The sequence below is a fragment of the Dreissena polymorpha genome, chromosome 5 (genome assembly GCF_020536995.1).
Source record: "Dreissena polymorpha isolate Duluth1 chromosome 5, UMN_Dpol_1.0, whole genome shotgun sequence".
Taxonomy (NCBI): Eukaryota; Metazoa; Mollusca; class Bivalvia; order Myida; family Dreissenidae; genus Dreissena; species Dreissena polymorpha.
Window position 1 is genome coordinate 59,385,866 of NC_068359.1, and position 14,123 is coordinate 59,399,988.

General features: G+C 32.4%; 1 protein-coding gene across 1 annotated transcript in view; it reads left to right on the top strand.

Moving 5' to 3' along the window:
- Positions 1–396: 396 nt before the first annotated feature.
- Positions 397–14,123, top strand: part of LOC127831263 (heat shock 70 kDa protein 12B-like) — a 46,962-nt gene continuing 33,235 nt past the window's right edge. The window contains exon 1 of the mRNA XM_052356244.1: positions 397–459. Within this exon, the coding sequence (XP_052212204.1) occupies positions 397–459 (63 nt within the window). The remainder of the gene's footprint in view (positions 460–14,123) is intronic.

Here is a 14,123-nt window from a genome sequence, read left to right on the forward strand (position 1 = left end):
GTGCATCTGGGGGCTGATGGCATGAGCCTTCTTCGGGATTTGGCACAAGATGGCATCGACAGCATACTGGACTACTGCGACGCCAACTACGTCAACGGGGCGTTCAGGAGCGTCATGATGGTTGGTCGCCTCCACTTCCGGCGCACCCCGCCGCTTACCGCCTAATGTATGGAACGTGCATGAGGAAACAAAACTTGGTGAAGCACGGACGCACAACGCATGCGAAAGTTGGATGGTTTCAAGCATCTCGTCGGTCACGCAAATCCCTCATTGTGGAGGTGATCACAAGTCTGAAGAAGGGCAACGCCATGGCCGAAAGCTGAGGTGTACCGGTTCGAGCACGGGGATCTGGTAGCAAAGCGAGTCCGGAAGGGGACCCTTCTTCACCAGAAAAAGATGAAACGCCTATGCGAGGAGGTAGCGTCGGGAAGCAAGACGGTCCAGGACTTCTTGGCTGCTGTAGGGCACTGCATTCGTGTGCATGTTAAGGAGTGTATGTGAACTGACTCTCAAGTGTCTTCTATGTTGGTTTGTTTATAAATTAATTATGCTTATATGTCATTTTATTTAACATTATACTGTCTAGACTGCATGATACTTGTTATCTGTATAAAACAAAATAAAGAATGTATTGGGAAGCACGTGTTATTTTTTTCACGGAGGGCTTTTGTCCATTAACGATGATGAATAAAAAAGATAAACGACTTTAGTGTTTTCTTAATGCACTGGATGGCGCACAAATTGATATTTCATATATTTTATATAAACACACTCCTTTTTATTCATACTAAGTAAAAATGACCATCGTAATTCTTATCATACTAAGTAATCAAACAAATCTTAGTTCAAACATATATAAATTACGGTAAATGGGTGGACAATAACAACAACATTTTCAATTCGGAAATTTAGTCAAGATATAGTGTAATTGGACCTACTGAAGTGAAGTAACCATTACAAAAATTAAATATCTTGGATAACCGACAACAAAAGACAATGTCGGAAATGAAATTCGGAAATGACCGATTTCGGATTAAAAATGTATAAATAATCGTGGGTACTTGAATTCGTTGCTCAGATTTCACGACATGGTTTTTGTCCGCCCCCGTTTTTTCATGGGAGGGTTTTTGTCCGGCGCCTTTTTTTCATGGGAGGGTTTCCTTTCGGGCTCGTTTTTTCATGGGAGTGTTTTTGACCAGCCCTTATAAACTGGGGGGGGGGTGTCCGGGAGTGGTTTTGTCCGGCATTCATATAAGAATGATATAAATACATATGCAACACATCTAAAGTCATACGTTATCTTTATAATTATATACAGTGACAGACGAATATATACCTATGTAACACATCTGAAGTTATACGTTATCTTTTTAAAGGATATGAGTATGATGTTGTAGAATATTCAAATAAAAAACAAACATGTACTTGACATTGAGCATTAGCTTGAAATTATGTGTATTATGTGTACGTTTTTCTTTCTCAAATGGTAAATGGTCACCTTCTTTGCTAATTGCTTTGTCTGTGTACATCACTGTCCATAATTAAAAATATTATAATCATGAGATTGTAAATTTTTCTTTTGTTTATTAACAAAATCAGAGACAGTACAATATATTCGTTGGCGCTTAAATAACAAATAATTACATGGGAAAACAAATCTTTCTGTCAATAGGCATTTAAAGTCTACATTCTGATAGGAACGCTGTAAAAATAAGACAGTTGTATGTAATTTTGTGGTGGAAAAACATGTAAAAAAGTATTTTGAAGGAACACAAGTAGAAAACTTGATTTTCCGGCATGCATGTATATTTAAGGTACGTTTTGATTGTAATAATTGTAATGAATTGTATCTTCATATTCAGATTAAAAAAGCATAAAAAGCAATACAATGTACGTGTAAAAGAAGACATTTTCCAGGAGTATATATATATATATTACAGTATGTATAAATTGTTATAAGCATACAGTATTTGCATATTAAGATGAAAAGAGGCATAGACAAGCAAAAATAGGAACATGTAATTGTGGTTTATGATTTCTTTTCAATAATTTCTTTTAAGATTACAACCTGGTCCTTTGAGTTAAACATAAAATTTATACGAAGTTGTAAAGAATTACAATGTTCATAAAATAAAAATATTACGTTTGTTCTACAATAGTAGTAAACAATTCCCATACACTATCAAAGGATTCTGAATTATTTCTTGATATTGATTTTCTTTTTAAGTTATCATATTCGTACTCTTTTGCCTCCAGTAATGTTTGGGACGACATTATTCAGTTTACACTTGTAGAAGTACAGCTTAATAAACAAACTAATATTATTTATGGCAATGACTTTGTATGTATCCAAAAAGACAAAAAACATCTAATTCATTAAAGGAAGTAAATGTCCTGGTAATATTTCATCAATTAATGCTTTAGATATCTTACATTCCCAGAATATATGTTTTAAAATTTCCACACTTTGTTTGCAAAAAAACACATTGTATTATCAGTTATATTTATTTTGTTCAAAAAGCTCTTTGTTCGAAGTATCCTATGAATTATTCTGTATTGTTATCACTGTACCTTTACATACATTTGTTATTACAAAGGGTAGTTCAAAAATGCAGTTAAATTCATTTTCATTAATTATGGTAGGGTAAATCGCCCTTGAGTCGGACGGGTTAACGGTATATGTATAAAAAAACTAGCTGTGTGGTCAAAGCCGGGACAAAGCTTGTGCAGGCTATAAGTATCATATCATGTAAGTCTATTTTAAAAATTATTATTTGATTTCCAGCCTATGTTAATTTGAAAATAGTTAATTAACAATCATGTTAATTGGAATGAATATTAAGTTAATTCTCCACCGTATGCCTTGCCAATAGATAAACTTCTGTAAAATCTATACAATAGAGCAAACCACTGAAATCTATCTTTTATTACCTTTTACCGAATAAGGTATTATTTTCAACATTAAGTCATTTTTTAACTATGTGAATCGTATTTGAGTACGTGCCGATGGTATGAAAATGATCGATAATTGAAAATTCGGAAATGACCGTCACCAGAAGTTTTTAATACTGTAACAAAACCACATTCATCGTGAGATAATATTTAATAACAATGTTTTTCGAATTTAATTTATTTTGAGTATGAAGGCTTAAATAATCGTTTTAACGTCATAAATCATGCTAAAAATACTGATCTTTGCAAACGACAAAAATAAAAGAATCTCTGTCTCATGTGCAAAATGGACTCTAGGGAGAGTTATCCTATTGAGGTTTATACCACATTTTGTTTTAACAGATGATTATTCAGTGTTTTTATTTACCATATTGCATAGTCTTTTAGCAACAGATTCCTTTTTATATATTAGTTGCAATAATGGGGACAAAAATGGTTTGATCATTTGTTGTGTAGGACAGGGTATACAACATTTTTTCACAAATTTATCTTGTCACCCCTATAGAAATAATGAAATGTATGTTCAAATTGTTCATTGTACATAATTCATCAACATAAATAAATGTTCCATTTTTTAACTTTTTATATCGCTACATTGATATCTGCCTGATATAACAGTGCCTGATATTTGTATCATACCGCTGCATTGGTATCTGCCTGATATATCACTGCCTGATATATTTTTATATCAGTTCAACGGAAGTTCTTATATCAGTCAATGATAGGAGGTAGGTTATATTACTCGGAATCAACTATAAAGTATTCATTTTTAGTGAAATCAGATTCAACAAAACAAACAATTTGATACCAAGATATAATATATTTTAACACAAATTTGAACACAAACAACAAAACACTTGCTTTGCAAATATTATGCGCAAGTGTGCATGATGTCATTATTACCATGTCAAACGACAAAAAGCATATACTTTCCCCGGTAAAAACGCAGCTTATAGCGATTTTTTCATAATTTCTTTAAAGGGAGTGTCAACCACGACGACGAAGAAAAGAAAAGTTGTAAATTATCGTATTTTTTGCAATAATTAGTTTATATTGATTAAAATATTGCATAACTTGAAATAAGTTGTTAAGTTTTCATATTTTCAGTATATTTGGTAATACATTTTACTGGGTATGTCTACCAGGTAACCATCAGTAAAATATAAGTAACGCCAGTAGGTTGATCATCATCGACACGTGGTAAACCCAGGAATGCAAATTGTGCATGCGTAGTGAATTGTTTATATTTTATATATTAAATTAGCAATCTACTTGCGTTATTTATATTGTGTTTATCGTTATCTTACCTATTTTTGGGATGTACTTTCGATTTCACATTGCGAAATTTTATAACTGAAATATACTGAAAATATGAACTTTTTTCAAGTACTGCATTATACCAGCCGTGATATTTAATCACTATAAACTAGCAATTGTAAAACAATAAGGTATTTAGAACTTTTCTTTTTGTCGTCATTCGTGGTTTACAGTCCCTTTAAAACCGGGGGCGTAGTGTTATGATAAACGGAAATAAAACACAGGTTACTGCAAGCCTCGCCGTTACATTATTCTAAGCCTTGCCTGATATATTACAAAAAGATCAAACAGAAATCTGTTATTCTTTATAATATATATCAGTTGAACAGGAAGTTTTATATCAGTCGATGATAGGAGGTCGGTCATATTAATCGGAATCAGCTATAAAGTTTTCATGTGTAGTACAATCGAATCAGCTTTAACAAGACAAACAAACAGCAAAAAACATGTTTTACAAATACTAAGCGCAAATGCTCATGACGTGATTATTAACATGTCAAACGACAAAAATCTTATTATTTCCCGCTAAAAATAGAGTTATTTAAGCGATACGTTTATTATTTCTTTAAAACCGGGACATAGAGGTATGATAAACAGAGAAACCGGTGACTGTCTGATCTTTTTGTAATATATCAGGCTCGGCACAAATACAATAACGGCTAGAAAAGCCTCGCCGTTATATTATTCTAAACATTAAAAAAGATAAGACAGTAGCCTGCTATTCTATATAAATCACATAAACAGTGAGTTTCAGCATCAAATCATGAATTAAAGTAAACAGTTTTACTTCATATCAATATGATTATAAATGGATTATAAAAAAGTGGGTAATACAAAACTTCTGCTTTTACTTGTAATTTACTATAATAGAGTGATAAGCTTTTTAAAACATGTATCCAAACATAATTTGAAATTCTGTTAGATACATTTAAAACATAATGATATATGCAATTTAAAAGTTTATAAGTATCAAGGTACAGTTGTGAAAAAGATATGCAATTCCCTGTAAAGGATTGAATTGTTTTGCAACTTGGTAAGTTTCAAGGCCAGAATAAATGCATCCAAATGTATCATGTTTAAACCTCCATCACTATATTTTTTTACTATTGTTGTTAACTTTCCATTACTATGCACGTCCCAAATAAAAGTCAGAATATGATATTTATTGAATTTAAAATGGTATTTCGTGGGCTATGCGGTGATATGAACAAGTGATTGAAAATGACATAATACGTAATTTTACAATAGCTATCTTTCGAATAAGTGCACACGTTTTTCTTTTCCAATTGTTTCAGGATATTTTTCATTAAAAAACGTAATTTATTTAACTATTTTTGACGGGTGATCATGGAAGTTTGTTCAATACAGATAAAGTTATAATTTGAATACAATATAATTTTTTTCGAGTTAGATAACTAAACCTTAGTTTAACGACGCAAATACATGTCCTTTAAAATAGACGTTAACTCTACTCTTTGAATAAAAATACAAAACCATTGGCTATCTTGTCTTTGTGTACCGGTAAATGAATGGACGAAATCACTAATACTAGGTTGGGCTTCTAATTTTACACATTGTTATCAAATCCTCTCTAAATTCTGATCCTATTAAACAGTATAGAAGAAAATTCACTCCGTTATTCAAAAACATAAAAATCATGCAAACGTCACCCACAACGGGATACCATGCAACGACCGATGTCAACCGTAGTGTCTCGTAAATGGCACCAGGGGCAATGCAAAAGCAGAATGTGAAGCTCAAAATAACTATTCGCCATGTAACAGTTTTAACCATGTATTTGCGTCCGTTATGACTTGTCGTTTGACATCCCCGTGGTTGAACTGCTTTTTTGCCATTTATGATTTTAATTAAAATTGACATGTTACATACGATTATTATGCAGAACGGACAAACAAAAAACATGCAAACATCTAAAACTGTAAAGATATTATAGTGAGCCATCCATATCGAATAATCTTGGTAAAAACATATTTTATGTTTTGTTCCTGTGTTGTTTACTTCAACAATTGACAATCCGGTGTAATACGGAAGGTATACAACTGAGAGAATCCCGATAATGAGAGCTACAACAAAAAGATACGTTAATTTCATGTTATCATCGAAATTAACATTTTGATTTGAAGATTTTGAAGAAATAACACAAAATGTGCTATACATTGTTAAATGGCTGTTTCTTTTTAATAATTATTCTTAATTGTATCAAACTAAGTATACAAATAGGTTAATGTAGCTTTAAAATTTATTAATACGTAAGCGATTGTTTACGAATTCGATATTGAAATTCAGTTACCGATAATGACAGCAGCTATGTTGGGACGACATATCAGTTTAACGTTGTGTGGCATCCAAACTCCAATTGCTCGCTCGACTGTAGCGGCGACCAATATCCATGCCGAGATCGCTCTCAGAACAGGGAAACAGAACAATACAGCATGACACACCGCAAGGGAAGACTCTATTTTATAAATCATTGAAAGGTTAATACTGATGTAATGGTGTTTTAAAAGAAGTCATAGTAACGAAATGACATCTTAAGTGTCACGCTGCCATAAGTCGGGAATGAAACAGATTTGTGGTTTAATAATCAAATTTCCATCGATCAACGACATAAAAGAACAGTCTTTGCCGCATGACACTTTAAATGAGTTGAGCCCAAGTCATACTGAAACTAAGACAGATTCTTCATGGCCTTTTGGTTTCAATTTTGATTTTAATAATCGCGTGTTGTATCTAGCTGAACATCAATTTTGTTCAAAATATTCGGGGCTCGATATACTTATTTTACGTGGTAATTCTTTATTCGAGTGCATCTCCATTAAACCCGATAAGAATGTGTTAAATTAAATATTCACAATAGTTTTCACATTTTACGACATGTGTTAGTGTTCTATTTTGCTTTTTTTTTCTACACGCTTTTTAACAAAACTAGAATTCGCTTTTTCTCGCAACAAAATCGCTGTGTGTCCTGAGAATTGATCGACAGCTAAGTCGCTCGGTAGGGTATATACATAAATATAAATTTATAAAATATATAATATACATAAACGTATATATATAATATAAATATGATGACAACGGCAATAATGATACTTTGAAAATTATGGTTACTGTAACAAGTAAGAATACTACTGTAATTCGCCTAAAACAAGCGAACGTACTTTATTGTTGAACCACGACATCCAATGTATGAAATTATTACGTTTTCTCTTGATAACATGAGTATTGCAACAGTACCAGGTATACATAAACTGAAAGCTCATCTTCACCAGAAGACAATTACACTCTTATAATACCACGTGGCCCTTTATTTATGGCAAAGAACCGACAGCCAAACAATGAAACGTAACTTTGGTTTTAATTTTACTGTGAAAAAGTCTTGCATTTTCGTAATGCTTGGTACAATTTATAGCAAAATGAATCAAGACACTAACATCTGAAGACAATGTGATTGTACTTTGAACTACGATAAGCACTGGTGAAGAATACGTTAAACGTACCACAGTGTTTATCACGAATAGTAATGTAATTTATTATACAAAACGTTTAGAAGCATGCTTTGTCCGCAACTGAAACATCAAATATTATTTTTTGACTGGGAGATATAAACATTTTGAAGCAAAGTTTTTGGTCTTTAGTAACTAAATGACATGTTTATTTCAGACACAGTTCATTAAATAACGATATCGGTGATCTATTTAATGGTAAGTTTAAAATGACCTACCAAACTTTACGAAACTATCATAAGGTACAATTACACATTACCTTGAAGGTGAATTTGTAGCGTATAGTAAAACCAAACTTCAACGGCCGATATCGACAATACTAGCAAGTCTGCAACGGCCAGTGCTGACATATATCGCGCGGTGGCTGTCTTACTTCGCTTGCCTGTATACACAAGTAGATAACATAATACATTTTCGTCTGAATATATAGCAGAATTCGAATATGTATATACACGTAGTAACACCCGATACAATATTATTTGTTCTAATTGTAGCAATAAATATTCGAATCACATTTGATGAAAACACGCACAAACTTATATGACTATGCTAAGGTCCACGGCGTAATATAGTATTTTACTTGAAAACAACAACTTATCGAAAAGATTTAAAATTTAATATGGCTAAAGATGTATAGATGGTTTTGGACATATGAGAATTTATAAAGCTCTTATTACATTTTAGTTCATGTATTCCTCACTGAAGACATTTTATTGAAATGGTTTAATAATTATTTGAATACTATATTCTTACAATTATTAATAACATATTATATTTTAATATGCAACATAGAGCATTCCAGATACGCTCGCGCGCTGGAAAGTGCCCTTTTGACACTTAATTGCACGTCGAAAGTGCCCTTTTGACAAAATAGCCTCCCTCTACCCTTTTCAAATCCTAGTTGGAGCCACTGAACACCATTCTATAACAAGTTTTCCATTCGCAATATGTTGTCATAGGGAAAACATATGGAAACATGTGTTGAGGTTTTATGCTGTCTAAATGGATAACCACAAACTTGGCTCCATGAAACAAATTTGGTTCCCATTCACCACCGTTTAACCTTATTTGTTATTTTTTATATAATTAGGTCGTTTGAGGGTACAATACAATTAAGTTCTCAAATGTCATCGAAAAGCAGGTGTTTACTTACCACAACTAGAATTTTGATACATAAACACTACTTACCTTTATTCCATACCAACATGGATAATATATTTCCGACAATTCCAAATATTATAATTGGAGACAATAACGTTCCGAACAGAATCGGCTGGTAAGGGTAATTTGATACATTATTGCCTGAAACATTATCGCCTGCAACTACCATTTTGTTATTGAAATAGTTAAATAGCAAATACTTTCTAAATGAAACACAGCACTGTTTGATACTCTTAGTCCCATTTTAAAAGGAACGAATCATAACGTCCGCTGATGTCAGAGCATTCCAACGTTATTATAACGTAGCGTCCCATATGTATTTGCATTCGTTAAAATTTTATTACACACCTTTTACTGCTCAATGTAAAGTAGTTCAAATACTAACTGATTTCAATTTAGTGTGAGGGGATCAGAAACCTTCTCCTCTGTTTAACACTAACATGAACCGGTTTTAAACAATCCTTCTCGAGAAACCTAATTCGCTTATATGCATTGGTTTATTCATTGTACCACTAGAAATATCCGGTGTTTGTTGAGTCCGATCCGGACAACCAAATCCGACACATGGTTGAAGGATTGTGTCGGTTTTTAACGACTCGGGAGTTTTATCTCTTCCTCCTCGTTTGATATCCGGTGATTTCAGCTTACATTTCGTAAAACAATCGTCATAACGACGTTGTGTACAATAGAGATTGAAATCTTCCAATAGTTAGCTTAATAGAAATTTCTGCTGTAATTCCGCATCATACACGATCCGCTCGGAAATGGATTTTTCACAAAGACACCTCGTTTTATTATTTAAAACACTTTATAAGGTGAATTTAACGAGTAATAATATCCCATCCAGCTTAACAAAAAAAAAACATTCTATCATTTTATTTTAGCTACGACCAATAATATGTTTTTCGAAACATAAGGATGTAATAACAAGGATGACGAGATTTGTACTATTTATATCATAACATTTATTAATATACATAATTTAACAAATATGAGTTGTAAATAAATGTATGTATTTTTAGTGTACAAGTCCCGTATTAAAATATCAAAACAGTAGCTGTTAACTCATAAAAATGGATGGAAATTTTGATATCTACATCATTTTACAATATCTAACAAGAGATGGACAATGTGATGTTCACATCCATGTACACATAACATACCTGTACAGATGGTATTTGCACGCTTTTTCTCACTTCTGGCTGTATTTTCTATTACAATCACAAGTCATATTCACACTCTCATCCACTCGCTAAGACGGCGAAATACTTTGATAGTAGTTAAATAGGGAAACTCTATTATGACATTCACATAAACTTATTACAAACCTACAAATCTGATGTACACATGAATTTTTTAATGTTAACTTTGTTAAAAATATAATTCAATAAAAAATAGTGCAAAAAATAAAGTATCAAGTGTTCCTGCTTCTGTGTACGTATATACATTTTGTATAAATAAAGTTCATTTTTTTCATCGTTTTTATCCTTGTGCAATCAATTACATCTCACAAAAATGGGCTTTGTTTTCCTATGCCATTTTGCATTAATTCTATGCAAATGTACATTTTAATAGCTCAGTGATTAGCATCTCTCGCAGCGCCGGCATATAGCATGTACAGTGTACATGTATAAGTAAGCATAATCTAAGGGATTCTAATACAATCATTAAAGCGAAAATGTACATGATTTATCACATTCTTATTTTTAATGTATATCGTAATAAGAAAGTATATGTATACAAATGTTCACTCGCCAACATGATAAACTGATTTCGATACATAACAACTGATTTGTTTTTCATTTAAATATAACTGGATTGAATAATTACTGCCCACATCTCGAATATTTATTCGAATCAATACATGTAACAATAGAAACAGGAACTCACTAAAATAGTCTGATCTTAAATTACTTGTACATGTAACATGGTCATATGTAATTATTGGAAAGGTATATGTACACAAATGGGAGAGATTTTGTTTTTAAATTAATACAAACAATTATTTAAATAAACAACAAGTTATACTACATGCAGAAACCATACATTTACCTTTAATCACCGCGAAGCACTGTACTCCACCGTGACATCGAGTTCCCTATATCGATTTTACCCACTTTCACCGCGATCTATCACAATGGAACCTTCAAACCACGGTGATTGTCCACGCTGACGAAAAATTATCCAAGGTGAGACTATCTTTTAGGCAGAAATCGCGCTAGATGTAGTGTGAAGTATTAATTTTAATTACATACTTCCTACAATAAATAAAAGGTGACAAACTATACTTTTAGTTATAAATTGGGTTTGTTTTAAGTTGCCAAAAATAAAACAATATAACAAATTGAAAAACTGGTGATGGATTCTGAATTTATTTTAAATAAATATGGTTTCTTAAGTTATAATATATTCGGTGCATTTTTGACTGCCTGGAGTGCATTAAATCAATGTACACTTGTATAATCATAGTTTAATAAGCAAAGAAACATTATTGCTCTAGCCGACTTCCATTTTAAAATAAGTTCATTTCATCGTTGATTTTATTTAAGTATTTATATTTGATGTGTGCTAGTTTTGCGAGTGTTTACTATTGTGAGTTACAGTGTCCGTACAGTCTCCAATGTTTCAAATGCGTTCATAAGGTGAATAAAAGCATTTTCCGAGATCGTTTCAAGCGTTCTTATTTAACGAAGAAAGTCGACGGCTAATGCAGTATTATTTAAAATCATTATCTTATTCGTATTAATTAATTGCTTAATGTGTAGGTCTCGTTTTCGTAAACGTTAATTAAATTATTATCAAAATATGGCTCAAAGAGAGTGGGAAAAACGTAGACGTAGTAAAATCCTTATGAAATAAGATTGACATAAAGTACGGAAAATATATGCGCAATTTTGAGTGCAGCGTACGAATGCGACTTGATGTGTTATTCAAAATACATTTATACTTTTCGAATTGATGCAGCATATGACCACCGATATGTTGATACACCCGAATAATGATTTTGATGCGATCTATTTTGTGAGGGTCTGTAACGACTTTGCCTGATTGTCATTTCCATCTTACTCATGTACCTTTTCATCATCCTTTTATCGGTCTTTCGGATCGCATATGTAATCTTTCCGCGCAAGATATCAGGAAAGCAATGATCTAAATTTGAGAAGACGCACCTGTATATGCACTTTTCGTTTAAGATGGGCATACGCATATAAGCAGGTTGTTCCGCTCGAATGTGTTTTTGCTTTTTTAAATATTTTTTATTTTGTTGTTTGCCACCAACACGACTGTTTCGATTTAATGTACAATTTTAGATCGACCAAGTCCATTATTTTTCACGGATATATATCTATTATTAACAATATGACATTGTCCTTTGGAAATTTTAAATTTACGTTTCAGATCTCGAGGCGTTCCGCTCCAGATAACTCCTCGCTCGTCTTTATTGTCGCTAACATAATAATTCATGTTAACACACTATCCCGAATACACATGACGATATAATAAAGACAGTTTTTATGAGTCTTCCTCATAAGGTGGAAATGCGCACATTGTCAAGTCGTTCAGTGCCTTTTATTTGGCACTTTATTGCAGTTGTATTAATTATAAAACATTCTCTAATAAGTTTTGATTTGTTATGTTATTTCGCATCAGTTATTTAAGATTGAGCAGTTTAAATTGGCATCATAATTTCGTTAGCGTAAGAGCTCAGACCCTTAATATCCAAATTTGAAAATGTATATGCAAAATAGGCTGGACATAAACGTGCCCATATTAACGTTATCATTCCGCTTCTATCTAAGGTCAGTTGTATTGTTCCGATCTTTCCAAAAGTTACTCGCTCACTTTTGTGTCGACGTGTTTTCAATTACCACCCATCAGTTAACACGATATTCTTTGTTTAGTAATGAATCAATTATTCTGTAAGGAAGCATCGATACATACTAGCGATGTAATCAATAAAACAACGTATTGTAAAAAAAGAGGATATATGCTTTGGATAAAAAATAAATGCTTAAAGGGTTGACAAACTTATCGATTTGCCGTCTTGGCGTCTTTAGAATAGATGACGTAATTCGTCACGTAATACGTTACCTAGATGGTTACTTGTCGACGTTTAAGTTTAAATGTATACGTAGAACATGTCAGGAACCAAGGAAAAAGGCCAATGATTGTATTCAGATCTAGAGTATTTGTTTGAGATTGGATTTTCATACATAAATGTCACATTAGTATGCTCAACGATTTACCGAAAAGTTCGAGCTTAACCAACCGCACGCCGTCGTCACCATCAGCGCGCGCGTAATGACTTGGTTGAGGTAAACGTGCAACATCTGGATAGAATATCACTTCTTCTATTACATGTATTCAATCGAAACATCACACATTATTTCGAGTCATGGTGTGAGGTAATTTACCAAGTTTAATTGCTCCGACCTGGAATCCAGCAGAATTATGCCATTTGTGTACTTTTATATTATTGTTTGCATGCAATTACTTGATATATCTGTATTTGCTACATATATTATAATAAAACATTCACTGGCAAAGACCAAAAGTTTGACCAGCGTTTAAACCTTATCGTGCTACCGTTTGAAGTCAGAAACGTCAGGTTAGTTTTCGGATGCGTGTCTTCAATGATCATTAGAAGCAACACATAAATATTTGACAAGAATGTACGAACTTTCATTGGCTGCTGCTCCAGAGCGTGTTCTGGTAGTTTTTTTCAGTCAATACTTTGGTCTTTACTTGATATGACTGACACTTTAAATATGTTTTTCTGGTATTTTGTACAACAGTATATGGTTAGAATTCATATTACTGGGATTAATTTCATTTGTATAGTATACTTAAAAAAAAAAATATTCGATGGGTATGTAGATAATTATTTAGACTGTATCATTTAAACGCTGATGTGTACATAATAGTAAATATATTAATAAAAAGTATAGTAAAATAAAAAAACTTAATATAACTAAAATTATAATAGCGGTAGCATTTACTAATGCATTTTGATTTTTTTTTGGTCAAAACTACAGCGTGTGCATGCACATTTATATATGTGTTGTTTTACATTATTATATAAAGCGTTTTTCTGCTAATGTTTCAGAGAAACTCTTACTCTGTCTTTATTTTCACTTCTTAAAAGAAAATTAACTCTTGAAATGTAGA